The 17,740-nt window shown below is 57.9% G+C and overlaps 4 protein-coding genes across 4 annotated transcripts; all 4 read right to left on the bottom strand.

The window, feature by feature from the left end:
• Positions 1-700: 700 nt before the first annotated feature.
• LDBPK_303480 (hypothetical protein, conserved) lies at positions 701-3,100 on the bottom strand (the record flags this gene model as incomplete). The annotated part of the gene is made up of 1 exon (XM_003863011.1): positions 701-3,100. One exon carries the CDS (start codon positions 3,098-3,100, stop codon positions 701-703), a length of 2,400 nt encoding a protein of 799 aa, XP_003863059.1.
• A 2,071-nt stretch (positions 3,101-5,171) lies between these two features.
• Positions 5,172-7,793, bottom strand: LDBPK_303470 (hypothetical protein, conserved; the record flags this gene model as incomplete). The annotated part of the gene is made up of 1 exon (XM_003863010.1): positions 5,172-7,793. The coding sequence occupies one exon, from the start codon at positions 7,791-7,793 to the stop codon at positions 5,172-5,174; it is 2,622 nt and encodes an 873-aa protein (XP_003863058.1).
• Positions 7,794-10,157: 2,364 nt separating this feature from the next.
• On the bottom strand, positions 10,158-12,011 carry LDBPK_303460 (hypothetical protein, conserved; the record flags this gene model as incomplete). The annotated part of the gene is made up of 1 exon (XM_003863009.1): positions 10,158-12,011. The coding sequence occupies one exon, from the start codon at positions 12,009-12,011 to the stop codon at positions 10,158-10,160; it is 1,854 nt and encodes a 617-aa protein (XP_003863057.1).
• Positions 12,012-14,240: 2,229 nt separating this feature from the next.
• On the bottom strand, positions 14,241-14,945 carry LDBPK_303450 (hypothetical protein, unknown function; the record flags this gene model as incomplete). The annotated part of the gene is made up of 1 exon (XM_003863008.1): positions 14,241-14,945. One exon carries the CDS (start codon positions 14,943-14,945, stop codon positions 14,241-14,243), a length of 705 nt encoding a protein of 234 aa, XP_003863056.1.
• Between the last annotated feature and the right edge of the window lie 2,795 nt (positions 14,946-17,740).

Below are 17,740 nucleotides of genomic sequence, written 5' to 3'. Positions count from 1 at the left end.
GCACTTCCTCAAGCACAAAGACGCACGCACGCACCATGAGCAACCGTGGTGGTTGCAAAATTGCCAAAAAGATCCCTTCACGTACGCACAAAAGAAACGGGAAGAACGAGTGTGCCACACACACAGACACAAGAAACCAAGGCCACCAACTCATCGCACAACAGGAACAAGACAAAAGCACAAAAAAAAAAACGAACAAAAAAAGAACGACGACGCAATCAGCGCTTAGTATACTCTATAAATTAATCAACAACAAACTCCTCTCTCCTCCTCCCCCCCCCCGCCCGTCCTTGACAGGCAAGCAGCTGTACAGACACAAAGAGGCTGGTGGGTGCTGGCACCGTCGAGACGTACGCGAGGGTGCACGGCGCCAGCACCGAACACACACAAAACAAAATAACATACACGCTTAGCGCTCCAGGGGCCGCCTCCGCAGGGAGGTGCGCGCACTCAAGAGCTGTTGCTCGACGTGATACGCACACGTCCGTGTTCTCCATCGCTTTTTAAGCGTGAGAAAAGCGAAGTGACCAAGCGGCAGTCGCCAAATTCTGCCTCGTCATCCGGTGGCGTGCTCATGGCGTTCACAGTCTGCCACCTTTTTTGTTCTGCCGACACGCAAAACGCATGGACACAATTTTTTCCGACCCGCTCACCAACGTCGCGGTTGTGCGCTTCCTTTTTTTCCTCTCCTCTGCTCGGCCTAGTACATCCTCGGTGGTTGGTACTGCATCATGTTGGAGTTCATGCCGGTGTGCATGTTCATATTCATGTTCATGTTCATGTTGCTCGGCATCTGGCCGTGCATGTTGTTCATCGGCATGGGGACGTCCATCTGCGGATCCATCGGGCCCATGTCCATGCCCTGGTTCTGCGCAACGAAGAGGATGTCAGCCGTGGGAAAGTGTGCGACGAAGACATCGGGGCAGAGGCGCTCGCACGCCTGGCCAACCAGCTGCCGCGCAGCGTTCACCACCTGCACCATGTCGTACGACAGTGGCTCCTCGTAATTGATGACGCGAATCGCCTCGAAGCCCATCGTGAAGAACCAGAAGAGCGTTTGCAGGTCAGTGTCCAGGGCGTACATCTCAGGGAAGGTGGCGCACAGTTCCTCCATCGTGCACTGCGGGTTGCACAGCACGTACGTCATCAGGAAGCCCGCAGAGAATTCGGCCGGGAAGTTGAAGGGAAGACGCTGCACAACGTTACTGAACTGGTCCCACGGCACCGTCGTCGCGCGGTTGGCGAACAGAAGCATGGCGACAACCTCGTGTAGGACGCGCAGGGTGCGGCTAAACAGACGAGAAATGACGCCGAAGGCGGCCATCTCCGGATCAAAGGGTCCCGACCACGGCCCGCATACGTTGGCGGGGATAATGGACACCAGCCGAGACGCAAAGCGCACGCCCATGGGAATGGTGTCGTCGACGCGATTGAGCACCACCACCAACGGATCATCGTTCAGCGTGCCAGTGCGCATGAGCTCAATCAGCAGCACACCGTACTCGCTCAGCGTCGGGCAATCAAAGCGCTCGAGCGCCTTGCAGTACACGGACGGCCCGCTCGACTCCGCGCCGTCCGTGGCGTGCGTGAAGTAGCCTAGGAAGTCGAGGGAGCGCAGGTAGACGGCAGCCAGCGTAGCCTGGACTGACTTGTAGATGACCGGCTCGGCCACCGCGCAGCCGCAGAAGGACACAATATCGGTGAAGTAGACGTTGTCTGCGTCGCGCGTCGACTGCAACAGCTCTTCCTCCATAAAGCTCCAGTACGCCAGGTCAATGGTGGGCGGGTTGCTCAGCTTGCAGACACGCGACTGTGACTCCGGCGCTTGCTGCTGCTTCTTGAACACGACATACTGCCGGATCCAGTAGAAGTCACTCGTCTTGGGGGCTATCGGGAACAGTTGAAAGACCACCTGCACGCGTAGTGGCAAGATCGACTCCGCGGCGCGACGGTAGGCAGAGGTGTCGATGAGCGGCCAGTCATCCGCCAGTACCTCCTGACTGTGGATGGCGAAGGGCAGCGGCAGCAGCGGGCCACTCATGAAGAGGTAGAAGAACACAATAGGCATCGGGCTACCAAAGATCGGGCGAATTTCGCAGCGGCGTGGCCGGTTGTGCAGCGTCGACAGCGGCACCAGCTGCGCGTCCACGGTGAACACCGGTGCATCTAAGGCACCCAAGTTGCGACGCAGCAGCAGCTTCTGATCTTCGCTGACGCGGTGTTGCTTCATAAAGGCGTCTACGCGGGTCGGGTCTCGCGGAAGGCGGCAAAGGTCGTCGAAGGTCTCGCGGCGGTTCTTGACGCGGAAGAGGCGGTTCTTCGTTTCGTAGAGGGCAATGGCGCTGAAGTCGTCCTCGGAGAACTCGGCGTCGTAGCGGCGGCGCAGCGCGGCCATCATGGAGGCCTTCGACACGCAATCGAAGGTGCCGGCGTCGACATCGATGTTTGTGATCACGCGGTCGATGCCAGGGAAAGCAAGCAGCTCCAGCGACCCAAAAGTTTCCGAGGTCATTGTGTTCGATGGGGCGAAGAAGGCAGAGATCTGGCTCCACGCTAAGTACGGCGCCCGCATCGTTTCCTCGGCAACTTCGCACAGCTTCCTAACGATTAAGCCCTCGACATCCTCCTCGATCGCAAAGCGCGAGGCGAACTTTTTCTGTGCCTCGGCCGGCACGCTGCGAACCGTCTTGTTCTTGTTGTAGGCGCTGTAGGACGCCACCTCCATCGGCGGGGCCGGCGATGTCGTGTCCTGGTCCTCCATCGGATGAAACCCGCACCCGTTGAAGACAAACATCGGCTTGAAGTCCGCGTCACATGCCCGAAAGTACTCGCCCAGCTTGCGCACCATCTCCGTGTACTCGCTGATGACGGTGTAGGCGGACCACGGGGTGGAGGCAGTGAAGATGGTGAGGGGGCCGGTGACGTGCACGTCTTGGACAACGTCGTCCAGCACACGGTTACCATCGAACACGATCGAAACCTGATTTGAGTTCGGCAAGCGGCGCAGTTCGCTGAGCTTTAGCCCCTTCTCCTCGATTTTGTTCTCCGTGACGAAGCTGTGGATGGTCGACGCCATCGACTGCTTCGAGTGTGGGTACATGGTACCGCGTACAGATGAAGGAGGTGCGAAAAAAGAACAGGCGCGATGACGCACGCAAGGGGCACCTCTGTGCAGAGAGAAGAAAGGAAAAAGACAGTCTAAGGACACGGAAGGTACGGACACAAATTCGTCAATTCAGCTCAGCTCCACGCTAGATGTGGGTTCGATACTCCGTGCGCTCTCGCTCGCTAACTCTATGAAGGCTCCTCTGGACCCGAATTACACCACGCTCAAGACGCCGATGTCACCAGCGCACACACGCGCAAACAAGGAAAAAGGCGGAGGCAAAAAAAAAAGAATTTAGTAGCGAGAGAAATCCGCGGCGACGACGACAGCCGCAGAAGAGGGGATGTCTGAAAGACTGGAAGAGTGTAGTCACCAACGCAATGACTGTAGGAAGATAGTCAGCTGCACGCACACGCACAGACCGCGAGAAAGACCTGAATATGTGGAGTTACTCTGTGTATGTAGTTCGCTATAGCCTCCTCGTACGTACCGCAATCCTCGCGTGCCGCGTTGCTGTTTTTGTTTTTGGTAAATAGACGCGCGTAACCAGCAGAGGGCGGCGAAAGAGTCGAAGGCGGAAGAAGGAAGAGAGAGGGGACAAGAATTAGGCTGAGCTATCCAGCACCGAGTGGCGAGAGACGAAACGACAAAACAAAACAAAGGATAAACCTGCAGATCTGCCCCGCAATGGCACGTGCGGGTGTGCGGTGTAAGGCCGATGTACGCAAGGAGTGCACAGCGTCACAGAAACAGCGTGTGCACGACGCCGTAGACGGCAGAACCGACAGAGCGTGCGCGGTGGAGTCGTGTGCGGGGCAAGTGGTAAGCCAGGAGTTGAGCAACGTGCATGCACGCAGGAGCAGGTGAGGAGCCGGGCCAGTATGTGAGGTACGAGGAGATGGGGAGAAAGACACCAGTATAAGAACGGAGAGAGGTGAGGAAGAGGGAGTGAGATGGAGTCAAACAGCATGCGCGTCGGCGAGCGCAGAGGGTACACTACGGGGACACTAGTCGCCAAACGCGGGGTCTCGAAGAAAGGGGGCAGGAGACGCATAGCAATGCCCCTCCCCGGCTTTCGCTGCTGCTTCACGGAGGTCACGTCGAATTCCATGTGCCCCCATGAAAGCACACAAACCGAGGGCGTGCGTCAGACGGGGCGCAGCGGGGAGACGGGCCCAGGCCCCTTACACTTGCAGCCCACCACTCGCCTTGCTTGTGCCATACCGGTCCCGGGCACTGTGTTGCGTCAGCACAGGCCCATCGTTGTTGTGCTGTTTTGGGGTGGTTTTCTTTTTTCGTTTTCGAAGATGAAAGCAGTCAATGCACTAAAATCATGTTCTTCTGCCTCCACCTCCCCCCCCCTTCCTCTCTCCGCTATACGCTGCAGCCGTCCGCACCGTGCACGTTGTCACAAGCACGCCGCGCAAGTGCAGTGTGAGGAGCGGTCAGAGGGAAGGGGGAAGAGGGAGAGGGGTCAGCCTCCGCTTCGGTGATGCGCGAAGGGCTGCAGAGCCGAGACAGCGACGAGAGAGAATCGTTACACACGAGCCTACACAATGGAAACAGGCGCTGGGCGTGTTAGAGAAAGGAATGGAAAGGAGCAAGCTCAGGTAGATGCAGCTCATACATCCGCACAAGCGCAACTTTACATAGGAGAAAAAGAGAGCGCGTGTGTATGAGGGTGTGCACCCGGCTGGGTTTTGAGCGAGTGTACGTACATTCGTGCATAGACGCCTCCGCGGAGGCAGGAAGAGCAGAGTCGAACGCGTATAAGAGGCTCTCATAAAATAACGGCGCTGACTGACGTTGAACACGACAACGCTAATCGCACCACTGCGTCACTTTCGACACGCTACGCCGAGTTCGCGCACATGGCACAGCCACACACGCGCATACAGCCGTGTAGAGTGAGAGCGGCGAAAGCGTCTGAAACATATGCGCGACGCCAGCAAGATAACACTCACCCCATCAGGGCGACACACGTATTCGCACACCTCCATGATCCCCACAAAAGCACTTCCGGCGAGTAGCTCGCAAAGGCTGCGGTGAACGGAGCGGCGCCGGCTCACGTCACAGTAGCCGTCGATTCAAGCGACAATGACGGGAGCATCTCACGGTACGATGGCATGTAGACCTCCCAATGGAACACCAGCATGTGGCGCAGTAGTTGAACCTGCTGCTTCAGCGTGTTCGTCACCAATCCAAGAGGCGCCACATCGTCGGTGTTTCTCACCAGCATGGCCTCCATGAACTGCAGCACGCGCCGCTCAAACGTGACGTAGAGTGGATCCTCAGTGTTGGTCATCTTGTCAATGGTTGATCGCACCGTCTGCTTTTCGGTGTCTGTCAGGGTGACTTTCGGGCCAACCGCCGCAAGTGAGGCCTCGTCGTCGGGCGCAGCCTCCCCAACATGTAGGTGGTACAGCTGACTCTCGACGAAGTCGATCACCGAGTCCTTGAGAGTATCTAGACGGATGTCCTCGGCTAGAAGCAACATAATTTGACTATGCAGGTGGCGAATGACGGCCGACACCGTCGCCGGCTTCATCGCGCGGCGCGCAAGCACGCTAGAGATGGCGCCGTCCAGCAGCAGCAGCAGTGTGCATTCCTGCACCGTATTAGCTGCTTTGAAGATGATGTGCTTCTCGAAATAGAATATCTCCGGCGGCAAGTCGACCCAGCGATCGAGACTCGTGTGCCGGCCACTGCGCAGCAAGTCCAGCGTTCCGATCAGCAGCGCACCGCGCACCCGTCGCTCCTCTGCCGTGACGGACGTCCACGCCTGCGGTACGCTCACCGAGGACCACAACAGCACCCGTTCGTCGTTGATGAAGCGCTGCAGAAAGGCGATTGAGTGGGTCCACTTGCGCGGCAGCGGCAAGCACGCAGAGATGAACTCTTGAATGTAATGCACAGCGTTCTGCTTCAGCGACGCGTTAATCATAACAAGGGAAAACTTCGCGACGTCCTCGCGCAGTTCGCGAATGGCCTCAAAAAGAAAAGCGAACGCGTTCGCCACGGCAGTGCCGACGTCAGGCGTGCAGCGCTCGATATCGTCGCACACGGCAGACATGCGGGCCACCATGGTGGCCTCGCGCGCTGGAGAGCTGCACTCGATCACCTTTTCACCAACGAACCGGACCAGGTTGGAGATGTTGCGCGCGTTACCGCGAGCTTGCCGCTGAATGACGTTCCAGTCCAGCACATCATGGAACTCCTGCCGCAAGCGCGGACGCAGGCGAGGTGGCAGCGCCTCCACAAAACGATCCTCCACAAGTGTCAGGAGGCCGAATAGACGCTTCAGGTGCGGCGGGGTTGTGTTGAGGTCCGTGGCCAACAGCTGCAGCTCTGCCTGGGTAAGGGCTGCGGCCACCCTCGCCTGTGGCTGCTCCGGCTTGTCCTTGTCCGTATCCATCTGCATGACAGCCTCATACGCCTTTTGAGCCTTGAACTCTTTCTGAAGATAGCGCTCGCGCCGCTTGCGCTCCTCGTGGTCGGCCGGCGGGCGTGATACACCCCTCTCATCAACGTACCACCCGGGCGGCAGTTCAGGCCCAGCACGCCGGCGCATACAGCCGGACGCCGCCGCACCACCCGGTGTGGAAGACCCCGCCAACGCCGCCGTCGCACCGCCGGCCTCGTCTTCGGAGGCGGTTGTGTTCGCGTCGAGCATTACACACGGAGGGGTGGCGTACTCGATCCGTGGCGTGGAGTCGTACGCCTCGATTTTCTCGACGCGCCGCTTGACATCGGCGAACTCGTCGGCGGTGCAGAGCCGGGAGAGCCGCTGATAGAGAAGCGCGGTGAATCTCTTTAGGTCTTGGTTGTCTGGATCTTTTCGGGAGTGCGCCACCGCCTCGATCAGCGTCGAGCGCGTGCAACTCACAAGCTCGTCACGAGCCTTCGCGGTTTTGGGCAGTGAGGCCTGCGTGTTTTCATCGCTCGGCCGCGATTTTGGAGACTCCAACTCGCTAGCGCTGTCTGCCGCCAGCTCCCGCTTAACCTGCCGCGAGTACTGCAGCCACGCACTTCGCATCGACTTCAGAAGCGAGTGGCAGTAGGCGTCGTCCGTCGGAGATGCGCCGTACACCTTAATCTCGCGCACGACGTCGAGCAAGTGGCGCGCACACTCTCCCGTCCACTCTGCGCTTCCACGGCTGCCGGGTGTGCCAGACTTTCGCGAAAGTGGCGGCGTCTGTGCCCCATCAGCGGCAGCCTTTGGGGCCGTCGATGCCTGCGACGCGAAGTAGAACGCCAAGAGAAAAGTGTGGGGATTCATGGTCAGCCGTCGCTGGGTCCGCACCTGCACCTCGCCGTCGACGCGCTTCGACAGCGGTGCTGATCGCACGTACACCTTTCCGACATGCAGCTCAATCAGCCGAAGGGCATGCTGGGCAATGCTAACGAGGCGCCGACGATGCGGCTTCCCGGTGAGGGGGCAGATGGCGGCGCCGGTGGTGCCGCACACGGTGCAGCTCCAGCTGTCCGTGATGAGAATATGCTCCACACTGTCAGAAGACGGAGGTGTCAGAGGGTCGAGGGAGAGGCCCAGGTCCTCGAGTTGCTGCAGATCTGCGCTTAGCTCACGCATGCTGTCGGAAATCCGCACACGCTGCTTGGGTGCTGGGGCGCCTTTAGGAGCGGCGACGTCACCGCCGTCCCCTGCGGCATCTGCGCCGGTGAGCATTAATATGTAATAAGGGAAAAAAGGGGGTAAACAGTAGAGCGAGACCACGCGACACGAAAAAAAAAAATGAGTGAACTCTCGAGAGAAGAGAGCTGCGTACGCCGCGGTGGTAGGCGGAGGGAGCACAGTGCAGACAGCAAAGGCAGCTCCTCTGCCAAGCGGTAGAGGCGCGGTGGTCCCCTGGCAGGACTGAGCAGGTCCCTAGCGGATCGTCTCACTGGATTCGAGCACACTTACACGCGGCGGACGCGGAAAAGAGTGTCAAACAATCTAAGAAGATGGATGACGTCAAACGTGAGTGTCAGGGTGGAAAGTTATGCAGCACGGAAGGGAGCAGGCGAGAGAAGGGGTGAGGGCATGAGCACCGAGCGCGTGCTTCTGTGCAGCGGAAGAGGGGGGGGGGGCAAAGCTGCTGCGGTGTCTGGCAGGCACCGTAAAGATCGCAAAGCGAGCAGAGGTGGCGAGGGCAGCAGCCCCGCTTGCAACCAAAGATGCGGTCGTCTTGCAGCGGCCAGTGCTCATTCCGCCGCGCCATCGTCGTGGTCACGGAGCATTTTTTTCAGCGGCTAAAGCGCGACCCGCAAGTGCCACAAAGTTTTTTTTTCTTCCTGCCCCTTTTTGCCACGGCAGCGGTGGAGCGCGAAAATGGGCGGGGTGGGTTCGCCGGATCAGCAGCACCAGTGGAAACCACCCTCTCAGTGAGCAGGCCTCTCCATACAGCAACTTCGAAAGGTGGTATCGCTTGGCGACCGTGACATGAAAAGACGTGTCATGAGTGCGAAAACGAAGATGGAGAAGCACTTGAACAAAACGAAACACAACCAAAAACGCGTAAAGGAAGCCAGAGTGGAAAGTAATAATGAAGGCAACGGCGCAGCGCAGTATGCGCTGCATGGAAAAGCCACTCGAAAGAGAAGGAGGAAGCACACGAAAGCGCACAGCCACGTCGAGGCACCGGCATCGAGGTGCAAACAAAAAAAAGGCATCGAGAGACGTACGCAGATGTTTGCGGATTCACGAAGCACTGCCATAAGGCTCTCCACCATGCGCATACATCAAAGAGAAGGGAGGCAAACAAAAACGTAAAAAGGCAACACTGACATCAACGCGAACGCGCACGAGAGAGCCCGCGAAGGAGATATCACCAGCACAGCAAGCAGAGGAACAAAAGCGGCAGCAATGACAACGCCTGTGGGTAGCAAACAACCCACCACCAGAAAAGAAAAGGAAACAAGAAACGAGAGAGAGAAGGGTAGGTGGATAAGGCATCTCAGTATGACCCGTTAACGCGGTCCAACGCCACGGTTCAGCTACCAACAGCACACCGAGACACTTCATCTTCCCGGATGCGCCGGAACTTACGCGAGCATGTGTGTACCCTTGTGCGTGGATATGACTTCCGATTCGCTCAAATATTGCGCTCTAAAGATGTCTCTGTGGCTCTGTTCATCGTTCATGTGCTCCTTCTGCGGGATCGAATGGGCTCCGCTCCTCCACCTCGCACGTCTGCATCGGCCCCAGGTGACGCAGTTGCTATCTCCACCACGCATGCCCGCCAGCTCCTCTGCCCTCGCCGTCCAAATTACGTGCCTCCTCCGCTGATTAACTCGACTGTCTCATCCTCCGTGTTGAAGGAGAAGCCGAAAAAGGAGGAGCAGAGGCACGGCTGCCTCGTCCTCGCCCGCGTGCGAGTCCACACAGCGCTGCCCAGAGGGAAGCGGAGGGAAAAGAGAGGGGAGGGGGGAGACACAGAGCAAGCATAGAGAAGGAGTAAAACAGAAGAACGCACAAAAAAAAAAGAGGAAAGAAATATGTGAGGCGTCATCCACGTCACGGCGCCGCTCATTGTGGCCTTTCCCTCCCTCCCTCTCTCCCGCGGTGATGCTGCCTCCTCATGTCTACATAAAGGACCCATTCTTCGTTGGGCGTTGTGTTACACCCCTTCAACCCTCCTCCGTTGCCTTCTCCCTCGTCACCGACAAGCAGTGCAACGGGCACACACACACACACGCACAGAGGCACTTGTATAAGTGTGTATTATGAGGCGAAGAAGTATAAACAGATACACATGCGTGTGTGTACGCGTGTGTTTTTGTGCCTGACTACGGCTGTGGGGAGGGGGAAGGGGGAGGGGGGCAGCTGATAAGGCGGAGAGGCAGCAAGCATCCTCGCATGTGAGCGTCGCTAGGTCTGGGCCTACCACATCGCTTCATGCGTAGGGGGGGGGGCGCGAGAGAGGACGATACACACACGTGCACCCTCACGCATGTCGACAGACAACTGCGCCGCTTCGCTCTTGTCCCCCGGCGCCTCCCTACACCAATATACGACACATCTGCCCCGGCCAGTATCTCGCACCCCGCATTAGTTGACCTCCCAGATGCGTGCCACGCCGTCTACGGAGGCGGTCACAATTGTGCTGCCGTCTAGCACGAGTCCACGCGTCAGGTCCTTCCAGGCATTCGCCTTCACCGCCAGCGTGCGATCCATTTTACGCGGGTCCCACACGTACAGGCTCGAGCCGCTGCACGCTGAGATGTAGCGCTCATTCATCGCCACCGCCGTAATCACCTCGTTCAGCTGTCGCTGTGACGTCAAATGGAAGCCGTTGCGCACATCCCAGAGGCGCAAGACGCAGTCGAAGCCACCGGTCACGGCTACGTTACCGTGTGTGCCGACGGCCGGCACCTTCTTGTTGTGAGCGTGGGTAATATCCGTCACCACGCAGTGGTTGGTGTCGATAAGTGTGCAGGCGCCAGTTCCGCCACCGACGATCACCTGGTTCATCTGAGTGGCGCACATGGCTTGAATAGACGTGCGGCAGGCGATAAAGGAGCTGTTTTGCCGGTCTGAGTGCAAGACGCAAACAGTGGCGCTGAGCCCGCCGGAGAGCACCCCGCTATTCACGTCATTCGGGTTAGCGTACGTGACGGCGAACACGTCGTTTTGGAAGGAGGCCACGGACACCGTTGTCAGCTCCTGGTTGGCCAGCGAGTAGTTGTAGATGACGCTCGTGCCGTCTTCACAGGCCGTGGAGAAGTCAAACTGAGAAGAGAAACTGACATCCCAGATGCACGCCTTGTGGGGCCGGAACTGGATCAGGGGGAGCCCGTTGCGGTCGATCAGGACGACGTAGCCGCTATTCGTGCCGATCGCAAAGCGGTGGTCGCGCACGTAGGAGAGAGAAATCAAGTTCTCGTTCGAGCCGAAGGAGTACTTGGCCACGCGTGAGATGCCGTCGTGGGATGTGCCAGATTCCAGTGGAGGCTGCGCGCTCGCGCTCATCTCCATGAAGGTGCTCTTCTCGAGGTGCACAATGTTCACCTGATTCGAGATGCGCACCTTCTTGCGGGTTTTGGTGACCTCAGGCTTCGCGGCAGTCTCACTTGAGGCGACATCATCGCCGTGGATGGCCTGCTTTCGGTGCGCGCTCTCCGATAGGTCTTCGCGAATGTCCACCTCCGCCATATTGTTGTTCTGCAGCCGGCTGCGAAGTGTCACGCTCCCGCGCATCAGCGCCTCGGGGAAGTGGGGATGCGGCTCACACATGAGCAGCACGCGAGACTGAGCGTGCATCTTGCCCGCCGCCCGAACCTCCATAATGCAGTCGCTAATCTGGCGCAGCAGCGTGATAGACTTGGTCGCCTGTTCCACGTAGATCCACAGTCCTTTCTCCAGCGACTTCTTCAACACCCCGCCGGCATTTTCGATCGTCTGCCGTGTCTTCATGCGAGCCACCGTATCAATGTACATGACCTCCGCCTTTGCCTTCTCGGCCGCCAAGGTAATGGCTAAGGCCGGATTGGCCCCCTCGCACATGATGATGACGCAACCGCCCGCCCCGCACTTCACGGTGGCCTCATAGACAACAGCGGAGCTGTTCTGGGCCACACTATTGTTGAACTCCGGCGGCAGCGGGGGGAGTGTCGACGGAGGCTTAAAGTTTGCTGCGTCGTCGTCGTCAGAGCTTAGATCAAATTCGTCCTTGGGCGGCGCGCCAAGCACCACCAGCACCTGCGATCGGTTGCTGTGGTGGCGGGCCTGCTCGCATCGGCCATCCCCTACCGGCACCCCACCAATGGAGCGCACGACCATGCCCACCTGCAGGGCAGACAACGACGGCAGGCCCGCGTCAACGCGCACGATGCGATTCGCCTCATCCAGCGTCACCCCCTTCGCGAATTCCTTCCCAGGCACGCTAGTGTAAACCGTGGCCATGATTCGCGAATCCGGTTCGCAATGTGTCCTCAGTCACACAACAGGGAAGAGAGCAAGGGAAGAAAAAGACGGGGGTGCTGCTGTTGTGCTTCGCTCAGCCTGCAAGGCACGGGCGAGAGGAAGCGCTTTCTCACACGGGCCACGACACGGCTGGTACGAGGACACAGAGAGAGAGAGAACGGTGCGGTAAAACACACGACCGCAGACCCGACGAAGAGCACCGCTATGCGCGAAGTGGCACTAAACTAGAAACGTATATGATCGCGAGACGTGAACACACATGCAATGAAAACGCGAAACATAAAAGCGAAAGAAAACAGCAGAAGTGTATAGCTACGTATGGCAGCTCAGCAGCGTGTGTCGACTAAGAGAAAGAGACACACAGAGAGTTATAAAACAAGAACGGCAACAAAAAAAAAGAACACGACAGCGAGAGACGAAATAGCGAAAGAGGGCGTTACACACAGAGAGTCAACGAAGGATCCGCGTGAATCTGCCAGTTCCCACCTCCAAAAACAAGCAGAAGAAAAGAGGGTGGAGAGAATGATGTCGAGAGTTGAGCATGACGCATTCCAGCACATGGTCCCAAGCGCTTCCCAGCGGGGCGAGTTCCTTGTTTCCGTGGAAGAGTATACCAGTCTGGTATCCCTCCACTCGCGCTCTCCATACCGCAAGCGCCGGCAAAGCGACCCGTGAGAATTCGGCTGTTTTCAAGTCCTCACCGGGTAACACTACGCACGAAACGACAGACAGACGTATACCCTCCGTCCGTCGCGCACGGGCCCCTGTCGCGGTGGGTAGGCTAGGGGCGGAGCGAGGCAAGAGCCAAAGGCTTGCAATGACTCGACTCCTCGAGATCTGAACCGTGAAGAGCGAAATGGGGGCAAAGAGAGGCCGCATGGCGGGTGAAGCACGCCACGGGAACGGTGCAGAGTGTTTCGGCTCGTCGTCGTCACACCATTTATCGGCCATCCCTCCCCCGCTTCCGCCCTTATCGCACGCCTTCAAGAAGAAAAGAGAAATCACGGCCACAGAGACGTCATCGCACACGAAGACCAATGCGCAGTCGCTCATCGGTTTGCATCCCCCGGCGCTGAAGGCTATGAAAATGGAGGAAACACGGATGATGAAACGATGAGAGGTGCGATATGCCTGCGTGTGTAGGGGGTGGTGAGATGCACAACGTGTACACAAGCCTCTGAGTGCGGAAGAGGTAGCCGAAGCAGGCGTAAAGCGATGTCGGCTACGACGAAGGCGGGTGTGCTGCGACCGAAGATCAAACAACAGGGTGCGTAGCGAAATTGCACAGACGGTCACAGAGAGCGAAAGGTAGAAACCACACACACCCACACGGACAGCCCGCCGAGAGAGTACAAACGTGTGGCTGTGCCTGCGTGTGTGCGCGTGTGTGCGCGTGTGTGCAAGTGTGTGCAAGTGTGCAACAGACCCCTCAAAGATGGGAAGCGCACACAAAACGCACCCTTCTCGCTACTCTCGTTCCACCGTGCAGAGTTGCGGTAGCGCACCCTCTTCGCGGCTCCAGACGTGTACGTTTGGGTTCCAGCGTGCTCTCGGGGAGTGGGCAGCAGTCGAGGAGGCGAATGTCTCCCTTACGCGCAAGCAGCATAATGTTTTTTTTTTTCTTTGACGAAGGCAACGGCTGCGTCTTCCCCGAGTTGTGCGCATGCGCTTCTCCCTCTGCTCCCCCGTCCCCGTCGCACAATTCAAGAACAAGCAGCCCGCCATCGCAGTCTTGATTCGATGAAAAGATGAAGAGAAGTCTCCCAGATATGCGCCGAACTATGAAAAAAAAAAGGCGGCAAAAGAATCGATAAAGCCGCCGGCACCAACGGGAAGAGGTGAAGAAAAAGGCAACAGAGTCGTCGCGGAGAAACAAGGGAGGAAGGGAAGCAGTAAGGAGTGCGAGAGAGCACACAGAAGGCGAGGGGGCCGGTCATATGATGAGTCTCGAGTACCACCAAGATAGACCAAGAACAGCACCTCGTACAGGCGCAAAGAAGAAGACAGGCGATGTGCGTCTCCCCGCTGCCTCCAGCCCTCGAATCGTCGAGCACCCCTCCACAGCTTCATCACATGTGTGGGAGGGAGCCTTGGCGGTGTCGCTTCCGAACACCGCGTGCCGGCTGCCCGTCACCACTCGCTCATCGGGCTTGCTTTGCGGGGAGGCCCGTCCGCGAGCGTGTGGATGCGTGTGCGTGCTGTCAAGCGTCAGGACGAGATACCCACGAGGCGAAACTGCTCCCTATTGCCGCGAGTCGCTCGCGCTATTTGCGCCACCACCGCCGCATTCACGCTGCACCCCTCTAGAAAGACGTTTTGAACGTACACGTTGCGTCGCGCGGCAGCACGCAAGGCTCGCCCACCTGGGAGCGAAACAAACACGCAGTTGTGCAGGTCGATGCTTTCGATGGTTGCTCTCTCCGGCCAGCTCAACTGCGGCAGGGTTCCTGTGGCTTGGACACTTGCCTTCGTAGAGTTACTGTGCGATGCTGGGAACGGAACGCAGTCTAACACCTTCTGCACCACGATGAGGCGGCACACGCGCTCTACATCTGCATTGTTCACGTTGCGCGAGAGGAGAAGCTTGATTCGCAGTAGACGAGGCGGAACGGCGTAGTAGGCGTGACCGACTTGCTCCTCTGGCGCGTAGAGGACGGAGTGTTCCAGCTGAGGCGCAGCGGTGTCCAGTTGCACGATAGTGGGCTGGATGAATGCGATGGGCCGCCGCAGCAGTCGACGCAGCAGTTCGGCGAAGACGCAGAAGTGATCGCCCTCAACATAGGAGGCGTCCATGAAGACTTCGCCATCAAGCGAAGCGTACGTGTTCCGCAGAGAGCTACGGAATGTACATAGCGGCGTGGTGTTGTACTCGGCACAGAGCTCCTCGTAAGCGTCCTCCAGGTGAAGCTTCATGCGGCAAGCTGCTGCGCATGCCTTCTTTTGCGTTGGCACACACACGCACACCTTCGCCAAACACTGAAGTATGCAAATGGTGGCGACGAGGGTGGAGACGTGGAAATCTATAGGTGTGGTGTGCGATGCACAGGTGTGCATAATTTGCATGGCATACGCGTGCAAATTGCCTCTATACCTTGATTGTGTGCGATGGTGGACGGCTTTGTGCTCGCGTTTTTGTGTGCATTCACGCTGGAGTCTCCTCACCTGAAGGTGGGCTCGAGGCGTCGAACGTAAGCCGACAAAGGAGGGCATCCGCCCATGGGGGGACACGTACACACACGCCGCGTCATTGTCGTTGTGTGAGTGTTTAGGGTGGGAGCGAGAAAAAGGGGCAAAGACAAACGCATCCGCGCACGCGTGCAATGGACTAGGTAGGTGAGAGTGCGCGCATGGAGGGGAGAAAGGCGGGGACTACGGCGCACCACCAAGCTGCTGGATAGAGAACGAACATGGCAGAAACACTTTGTACTGAAACGCACGAGGCTCGTCGGCAGGGCGCCCCAGGGCCCATGGGGGAAGGCGGTTGGTGTCGAGAACACCAAAAACAGCCAGAGATGTAGAGAGGAGGAGGACAAAGAGCACGAGGCGACAGAAAAGCGGCGATGGGCCTCCTCGCTCTTTTTTCCTGCTTTTTCGGTTCTCTCAGGAACGATGATCATGGCGGGACGATCAAGTGATGCACGTCGCGATACGAAAAGGGTAGAGATGTGAGCCCTCTCATCCTCCCCTGCACCTATCTGGCACCGAATTCCCCAACTTCCACACAAAGGCACACCGCCATCTCTCTCCGTCCCAGGAAACCATCTCGGCGTGGTACAAGTTCCACGGTTCACACGTCGTGAACCAGATGATGCAGGTACTTCAAATGCCTCGGCTACGCTGCTGCGCCTGCGCCGCAGTGGATGGCGGGGTTCCTGGCGTCGGCGCTGTCGCTGTACGCAGAGCGGGGAAAGCACGGCTGCGAGGCACGCGTAGGTTCAGCGCCCGTTCAGTGGTTTGTGGGGCCGGGTCTTTGATACTTTTGCCTCTCTTGCTCTCCGTAGCGCCGACTGCTGCCACGCCGAGTTGCGTGGCTGGCTGCACGACGGTGTGCCGTCGACCTGAACTGGCTGGCTGACGCTTCGCGGTCTCTGAAGAGGGGGGCGCGTAGATGCGGCGGGGGCCTGGTATGGTAGAGAGGCACACCTTGCACACCGTGCTTTTTTCACCCCACACCACGCATGAGGGGCACTTGAACTTTGTGTTCCGCCTTGTCGGCAGCGTGGACAGCGGTGAAGACCGAAAATAAATGTTGTGCACCGTGGGGTAGTTGGAGGTCTGCGCCTGTGGTGCGATAGACGCTGGGTGCGCGAAACGATTGTTCATGTGGGGTGACGGTACAACACACGTGCGCCTCTGTGGGTGTTGGTGTGCACAACGATTTCACGTATGTGGAGCCTGTGTGTGGAAGAGTTGTCGAAAAGGAGGCGTTGAAAAAGGGTGTTGGTCAACACGAAAAAAAAAAAGCGAGGGAAGTGTGTGTGTGTGTGTGTGTGTGTACACCTGCATGTCTGTGACGTGTTACTCAGAGCACCATGATGCGATATGAGCGTTAAACCAGCCTACGTCTGACAACCCAAGCAGCCGCGAAGGATCTAACACACCGCCCTGTGTTTGGTGCAGTGCGCACAGAGCGTTTCACCGGTGGAAAGAAAACGACTCTCCTTGCCGTTTCAGAATCCGTTGCTGATGTGTGTGCGTGTGCATGACTTTTTGGAGGAAAGAGTCGCATTTCTTGTTCTCTCTTGCTGCTTTCGTCTGAAGTTCGTAGGATTTTCACCTGTCGTTATCGTGGCGGACTTCATTAGCGGGTGCGAGCTGCGCTGAATGAGAAGTAAGCGCAGGAGGAGGACGGTGAGTGATCGGAAGAGGCCAAGCAGAGCAGATCAAGAGGTTAGCTCTCAATTTGCCATGTTTTGCTCATATCGGTCTTTTTCCGAGGGGGTGGCATGCACCGTGTTCACGCAAATGCAAGCACAGCGCCGCTCTGGGAACGAAGAGATACCTCCCTTCCTCCTCTTGCAGCGTTGTCGCGGTCCTATTAACCGATGAAAGACAACACAAGAAGCACACACACGCAATAGCCAGCGTCCCGCAGACTAGCTCCTTCGCTTGTTCTAGCGCAGATGGCATACATGGGCAGAACCGTGAAAAAAAAAAACACAACAAAATCTTACGTTCTAAAGCGTCACACGATAAATGGAAACCACAAGCACCAATCACACCTCCGACACACCCGCAAAACCACCCCTTCACATGCACGTCCACGGCGAGACCATTATATCGCAACGCTCCAGTGCCCCATCAGGGACACCTCCACCCCCTCCTCCTCCGAGCCTCGCGCCCATAAGAAGCACGCCGCCCATAACACGAGGGCAAAAAGGAGGAGGGGGAGGTAACCCCCCTTAAATGCGTCGTTTACAATCTGTCCAGAGCAGCATCCATGGAATACACACGTCTTTCACCAGGGCGCCGCAAAAGCACTACGGCATGCCACTCCCATCGTATATGCAGCTTGCACATCTGTTTTCCGCTCTGTACTTGTCCTTTTGTAGCCGCGTCGATTTCCGTGATAACGGGAGGGAGACCTGAGTGGGTGGTATCTCAGGGTCCAGTCCCCCATGCAGTGGGAGGCGACTAGGCGGCCCCCCTATCCCTGTCCATGCCGAGACACTTCCGGTGGCGACAAGGGCCAGGCACCTTCGAGGTGG

The sequence above is a fragment of the Leishmania donovani genome, chromosome 30, assembly GCF_000227135.1.
Source record: "Leishmania donovani BPK282A1 complete genome, chromosome 30".
Classification (NCBI taxonomy): Eukaryota; Euglenozoa; class Kinetoplastea; order Trypanosomatida; family Trypanosomatidae; genus Leishmania; species Leishmania donovani.
This window is presented reverse-complemented; position numbering and strand designations above follow the sequence as displayed.